Source organism: Silurus meridionalis, chromosome 12 (assembly GCF_014805685.1).
Source record: "Silurus meridionalis isolate SWU-2019-XX chromosome 12, ASM1480568v1, whole genome shotgun sequence".
In the NCBI taxonomy this organism is placed as follows: Eukaryota; Metazoa; Chordata; class Actinopteri; order Siluriformes; family Siluridae; genus Silurus; species Silurus meridionalis.
Window position 1 is genome coordinate 23,955,179 of NC_060895.1, and position 7,415 is coordinate 23,962,593.

Consider the following 7,415-nt stretch of genomic DNA (forward strand, 5'->3'; position numbering starts at 1 on the left):
TCATGATGAAGTGCTTCGAGAGGCACATCAAAACACAGCTTTCACCCTCACTGGACCGCATGCAGTTTAAGTATTGTCCAAACTGTTCCACAGACGAGTGCCATCTCCACGACTGGCCCTCACCCACCTGGACTAAAGAACTCATATGTACGAATGCTGTTCATGCACTCCAGCTCCGCAGTCAACAAAATCATCCCTCAGCATCTGTTCGAGAAGCTGAGCCTACTGGGCCTGAACACCTCCCTCTGTAACTGGATCCTGGACTTCGTGACTGGGAGACCTCAGTCAATCCAGATCGGGAACAGAATCTCCAGCACCACCACACTGAGCACTGGGGCCCCTCAGGGCTGTGTGCTCAGTCCACTGCTGTTCACTCTGCTGACTCACGACTGTGTAGCAATGCACAGCTCAAATCACATCAAGTTCGCCGATAATACGACCGTGGTGGGTCTCATCAGCAAGAATGATGAGTCAGCATACAGAGAGGAGGTGGAACAGTTACCAGCCTGGTGTGGAGCCAACCACCTGTCTCTAAATGTTGACCAAACTAAAGAGATGGTTGTTGATTTTAGGAGGGGACAGAGCAGCCATTCTCCACTGATCATTAATGGATCCTCCATGGAGATCGTCAAGAGCACCAAATTCCCTGGTGTTCATCTGGTGGAGAACTTCACCTGGTTCACAAACTGTTTACACGCTGTTTTTGCACAAACCCTTTTGTTTATATGACAAGATTCACTCCGGTACTCAGTTTTCTGCCACACACCGCACTGTGTAATATACAGCAGGGTTACTGGTGGCGCTATTTTGTGTTTTGTGTATTTGTCCTACACAGTCTTGTATTTCTCTTACACAGTCTTGTATTTGTCCTACACGGTCTTGTGTTGTTCTGCACGGTCTTGTGTTGTCTTACACGGCCTTGTGTTTGTCCTACACAGCCTTGTATTTGTCCTACACAGTCTTGTATTTGTCCTATACAGTCTTGTATTTGTCCTACACAGTCTTGTATTTGTCCTACACAGTCTTGTATTTGTCCTACACAGTCTTGTATTTGTCCTATACAGTCTTGTATTTGTCTTACACGGTCTTGTTTTTGTCCTAAACTGTCTTGTGTTGTCTTTGCACTGTCTGTCTCTCTCTGTTTGCACCAGGTTGCACACGATGCACTCTATAAGGCGAGGACACTTACTAGGCTCTGTTTTCTGTAATGTAGCTTTATGTTGTTTAATGTAGCACCAGGGTTCTGGAGGAACGTTGTCTCACTTTCACTGTGAACTGCGTCAGATATATATATATATATATATATATATGGTTAAAATGACAATAAAAGCTTCTTTACTTGACTTCTTGATGCCCACTCAACTCCCAGTGTCTCTTTTCATTATTAAGATACTAAATTATTAGAAATGTCAAATGAAAAAATAGCTATTTTAATAAATGGAAAATAGATTCAGCCTCTAAAAGCGACCAAAGACCAAACAAATAATGTGCAAACAAATAATTTATTACCTCTTACAACACATTAAAAAGTAGGAGTATTTATGTACAGTAGGTTTATATTTACATAGAGACCGACAGAAAAAAAAAGAGGATGTCATGTTTAAATACAAGTCAGCAGAAAAACTACAGACCTAGTGCTACAAACGAAACAGACAAATGCAAATATTCGAATTTTTCGAGGAGGCGTTGATCCTCGTAGCTCAGTTCAGAAAGAAAAGAGAAGTTAGTGAATGTCAGCGTCGTCTCTGCTCGAGTCTGAACAATCCTTCGGGATGAAGCAGCCAGAATCTCGAGGGCAGTCGCTCGCCTCCGCGTCTTCATCTTCATCTTCCTCGTTCTTCGTCTCGTCCAGCTCGCCCCCTGTGGGTCAGAGCAGATTGAGGTTAGACTGTGTAGATCTTTTTCCTGCTGTGTAATTACATCTCAGTAACATGAACGAATGGCTCGGACCCAAACGACAGGACAGAAGTCAGTTCCAAAGCAAATCTAACCAACATCATTTATCTTATTATTCAGATCAGTTCAGTTGGATTCAGGCTCCAATATCAAATTTTTTTTTATCACTCTTTAAGTAAAGTCACGTCAGTACTCACGGCCCATGTCATAGATGACCTCCGAAGCAGCCAGTAGTTTGCGTCTGTGCTCGGGATCCGTGATGTCCAGCTCAATCAAATGCTTTTCTTTCAAGTGCTTCAGGTCGTCCACAGACTGGTAGCCGTTCAAGAGCAATGTTGAGGCGTATTCCTGCAGGGATCAGGGTTGTATACAGTTTAAAAATGTGTCTGGGTAACATAAATGTTGGTAAAGATCGAGGCCTAAAATAAGACCTTCTTAAAACGTGCCATTGAATTTAACAAAAATGTGACTGGTGTTGAGTGTGTAATATTTGCAAATATGTTATATATTTCTTCATTATGACAGTTTGTTTTTATTATTATTATGAATAAAAAAAAAAAAAACAGCTCTGCTAAATGCAAGATTCTGATTGGTTTTTAAAATGGCTAAATAATCTTCTATATTAATCTACTATGATTTGCATGAATTGTATTATTAATGACAAACGCATTATTATTAACACTTTATCGTTAGAGACAAACTTGCAATTATAAGGAACAAATTTATGCATTCTTTTATTACTGCTTTATTTCTGTAAAGCTGCTTCGAAAATCCATAATCTGTTAAAGATTAGGACACCTGACTTCTCCAGTCATATGTGGATCTTCCCCAAACTGTTACCACCAAGTTGAAGATCCAAAATGATACAGGACATTTTTGGATGCTGTACTAGGATTCCCAAACCTGTTCCAGCATGACAATGCTTCTGTGCATAAAGCCAGGTTCATGAAGATCTGCTTTACATGGTTTGGAAGATGTGAAAGATCTCCTGCTTTAGAGCTCTAAACCCTATTAAACTCCTTTGGGATGAATGTGAACACTGACTGCACCTCAGTCTTTCTCACCTTCTCACCTCCTGACTTTACTAACAGCCTTGTGGCTGAATGAATCTTTACACAAATCCTCACAAAATCTAGTGGAACATCTTTCCGGAAGAGTGGAGCTTGGACACTGTGGAATGGGATTTTAAAAAAAGAGAAGCGCATCCGGATCTTATGGTCGGGTGTCCACAAACTTTTGTCCATATATTGTACTGTAGCTGAGAATATTTGATTATTTATTTATTTTTGTATTCAGCTTCGACTAAATACAACGGAAATCCGGAATCAGTGTGTATCACTTGTCTGGGAGGTTTACCTCTAAATGCAGCCTCTGTAGAAGCTCCTGCAGTGTTTTGGGTCGAGATCTTTTGGACGTTCTCTGAGGCCTGATCTTGAGGGACTCTTCCTCCTCCTTGTCTTCATCGTCCTCTTTTCCGTGTCCTTTTTCAAGCAGCACATTGACGTAGATAAACTTAAAATTTCCTACTTTATTGTTCAACATTCCTGTCCATATTCCCATCGGGGATTTGCTTATGATATCGATGACATCGCCCACCTGAGAGAAATGTAAAGTGGGTTACTGTCAGGTATTTAGATGAACATTTCAGGGTCAGATGCACGTGCATAAAGCAGATGGAGGGCTGACCTTGAGCTTGAGCAAGTCCGTGTCGTAAGGACTCGGGAGGAAGTCTGTGTGCACTCGGGCTCGTCCACAAAACGGCCCTGTGTAGGACACGTCCTCATCTATCCTCAGGCTGTCTCGGTTAACTGACACGTCCAAGCTGCCAGTCACGGCACCTGAGACAAGAAGGCAGAATGACAGGATGAGCAATTTGTTCATTCAATCAGTTTGGTCTTGATCTACAGAAGTCATTAGAGGCTTCTCTGATGACCTGCATTATAATGTGTTTCTTTCTTGTTTTCTTGTGATCACGACTTAATTTTTCATGGATGCTCCAGCTGCCACAAATGGTTATTATCCATGATGCCTCTAGATTAAATCTCAAATGTCGAAATCACGGGACAATAAAGTCATGATCATGACAAAACATCTCGAAATCGTGAGAAAACAAGAAAAAAACAAGTAAGCATCAGTGATTTTGTTTGATGTTTTCTTCTTACTGGAAGAACTCTGTCCACTGGAGAGACTTTCTAAAGAGTTACTCGAGTGGTTTGGGGTTTTTTCCAAATGAGAGCTGCTTCCTGGACCCCCTTCTGGTTCTCCGTCTGTGTCGTCACCCTGCAACAGTCAGTGACAGCAAACTTAATTTTAAAAGGATAAATCAATTAATCAATCAATAAATCAATCAATTATTTACAATATAATAGGAAGAAAAATAGTCTCATAAATCAACCATTAATCAACCAATGTACATTGTACATTAATCAACCAATAAATGAATTCATTTGTTTATGCATGTTCGGTTTTTATTATTTTTATTATTAATATTATTATTATAATAAAATCAGTAGATATAATAAATAAATACAAACATTTTATTTACATTTATTTCATTTGGCACAGCCTTAACGCAAGCAGTTTAAAGTTATATTATTCATACACCTGAGCAGTTAAGGGCCTAGCCCAGGGGCCCAACAGTGGCAGCTTGGTGATGCTGGGATTTAAACTCATAACCTTTCGATCAGAAATCCCAACGTTTCCAAACTACCAATTAATCAACTAAATTATATATATGTTTATTTTCATAAGATCTTAGAGGGTTTCCATTTTTGCCTTTTCAATTAAATTGTAATTAATGAATACACCATAATACACACCCCCTGTGCAAAGTGTGGAGTCTTTTATGGTTTTTGAGACATGTGCATGTACCTTTTGTTTCTATTCAACAAACTCGGTAAAAGTTAAAAATACACATGAATTGGACAGTGAATGAGTGGAAGAAAGTTCTGTGGAGTCCAAACAGGACATTTGTGTGTCTACCAGAAGAACTTGTGTAAGAAGAAGAACCGGAGAGAAGATGTGATCAGACTCCCTCACCCTCACCCCCACACTCACACATGGAGGTGGAAGATTAATGGTTTGGGGTTGTTTTGGAGCAGTGAAGGTTCCAAACCAACATGGCTCCCGTTCCACACTTCAACACCATACAGTTCCGTCTGGACTGCGTCTCATCAGACGCGACAACAAGACGATGATCAGAAGTGCACGTTCTGTAAGTCTTATTTATCTATTATGGAACGAGCTGCACAGTCACCACACCTCAATCCTACTGAACTGCTCTGAGATTAACTGCATCACAAGAAAGAAAGAAATCTTCAACCAGTGAAGAACATCTGTGGAGAGTTTTACAAGAGGCACAGCAAAGTTTGGAGGACCAAAGTGATGAGTGTTTGTAAAGCTGTGTAAATATATATATTTGTTCATACCACTAAAGTACCAAGTTGCATATAAACGAAAGGAATATGTACGTGTCTCTCAAAAACCATAAAATACAGTCACGGTTGACTTCATGGTGTAATAAAATGATCCCACTGACTACATTCCCGTTTTAATTACATCGCCCGAGTCTGCGCAATTGTCGGATTTCACAGAATTATATTTCAAGACTCAGGAAGTGAAACGTGTCCTCTGACATCATAGGAAAGGTCACACACACTGTTGGGAAGCTCACATGCGAGTTCTCAGTGACTCACCGCATCCTCAGAACAGGACTTGATGTGTCTCTTTCCCATCCTCATAGTCAGTGCGATTGCCTTCATCTTCGACCCCAAACTCTGATGCTTGTCTTTTCTCTTCACTCCTGACTCCCCCTCAGCCTGCATCAAACACACAGCATAAGGAATATTGACATCTATATCAAGTCTAGATCTTCTGCCAAGTGCTGAGTAAGCACAGAGCAACATCCCATTCAATCATACACAGTGTAGAAATGCCCTAGAGTTACCCCTGGTAGCACAGGGAGGTGGGGATTTGATTGATTTATTTATCAAAGTGTAAATCATAAAATTTCATACCAGAGTTGTTCCATCTTCCTCAAGCTTGGAAGGTGAGGGCGGACGCCGGAAGTTGTCAAACTTTCCGAAACTGGTGGATCTCTGAACAAGGGGGGATTCAGGGGCAATATTTTATTATAATTAGGGGTTAGAGCATCATATATATATATATATATATATATATATATATATATATATATATATATATATATATATATATATATATATATATATATATTCTTAAACCAAAAAGATAATTATTAGAAGTCAAGTGCACGCCTTCCCAACACCATTATGACCACATCAGCAAAAAAAAAAAAAAAAAAGTGCACCCGTTTCTCAAGCTGTACTGTTTTCAGTGTGTTTTTTTTTTTTATTGTTTAAAAATCTGTCATTTTACAAGTCATACGCTACAGTAATTATTCACATATGCAAACAAAAACATAAATAAATCATTTAACCTCTTATGCTGCCTGATTTATCAACCACATTAACTGTGGACCAGTTTACACTCGATTTCTCATTTTTGTTTGTCCATCCGGGACAGAAGACACTTTGTCTAATTTAAAATGCCTAGTTTATTCATTTATTAAAAAAATAAATAAATACTTGGAATCCTACAATCACTATTTACTGATTTGTAATTGGTTGATAAAGTGTACTGTCAGGTTTTGTAATAAAATCACAAAGATTTCATTATAAATCCTCACGATCTCTCAATAAAGGATCGTCACTTCTCCTTACGTTTCTGCCCAAAACTCATTTAATCATCTAAAAGCTTCAACACTCAACGCTTTATAGTAAAACATATTATAGTACAATACATTCAATAACACCAAAGTTTAAAAACTCCTTACCTTCGGTTTGATGTGTTTGGGTTTATCGGATGCGTTTGAATTTGCCCTTTGAAGCATTGCCTTACTTTATTTTTTAAAACCCTTTGATATTTATTGTATTATTTTTCGAATCCCAGCTCGTATGCTTGACCTCTGAATCTAAACTGCTAACTGCAGAGGTTCTTCAGATGAGTCTTGCGTTTTGACTTCCTCAGATCACACAGGATATGGCACAACATGCGTTCTGTCTGTAATCAAAGCAGTTTCAGATGGGGGAAAAAAAAAAAAAAAAACACACACGAATGCCTGAGTTTGCATTTGTGGTCTGCGTGATAACCACTTCCCAGTCATTTCAAGGAACTTACACGAAGCAAATATGCACACGCACGACGACGGAAAAAAAAAAATAGAAATCGACGAATTAATTCTAATGAAGATAATTCAGAGCAATGATTATCAAAATGTCCTGAAATGTGTTTATTATAAAAAAACAACAAACAAACAACAACAACAAAAAAAACCCAGACACAAATGGATTTATTCAGGAACTGAAAGTAGAAAAAACAAATGAAAAAAGTAGCTTTGGCCCAAGTTGCAAAATCCGGTCTCTTTAGAAGAGGAAGTACGAGCTGCCAGCAACATGCAGGATCACAAAAACCCGAGACGTCATTTTACTGTGTACTTCTCA

The 7,415-nt window shown here is 39.1% G+C and overlaps 1 protein-coding gene across 1 annotated transcript; it reads right to left on the reverse strand.

Annotated features, from left to right (window-relative positions):
- Nucleotides 1-1,483: 1,483 nt before the first annotated feature.
- Nucleotides 1,484-6,958, reverse strand: samsn1a (SAM domain, SH3 domain and nuclear localisation signals 1a). The gene is made up of 8 exons (XM_046862389.1): nt 6,749-6,958; nt 5,913-5,993; nt 5,592-5,714; nt 4,059-4,176; nt 3,583-3,734; nt 3,253-3,492; nt 2,094-2,244; nt 1,484-1,860 (listed from the first exon to the last, which is right to left on the reverse strand). The coding sequence occupies exons 1-8, from the start codon at nt 6,803-6,805 to the stop codon at nt 1,724-1,726; spliced, it is 1,059 nt and encodes a 352-aa protein (XP_046718345.1). The 5' UTR covers nt 6,806-6,958; the 3' UTR covers nt 1,484-1,723.
- Between the last annotated feature and the right edge of the window lie 457 nt (nt 6,959-7,415).

Excerpts from the sequence above, each read along its gene's own strand:
- samsn1a (XM_046862389.1), bottom strand. The coding sequence starts at position 6,805 with ATGCTTCAAAGGGCAAATTCAAACGCATCCGATAAACCCAAACACATC. Across the intron at positions 5,715-5,912 it reads AGGAAGATGGAACAACTCTG|GCTGAGGGGGAGTCAGGAGT; the intron begins GTATGAAATTTT and ends TGTTTGATGCAG. Across the intron at positions 3,493-3,582 it reads CGGACTTGCTCAAGCTCAAG|GTGGGCGATGTCATCGATAT; the intron begins GTCAGCCCTCCA and ends CATTTCTCTCAG.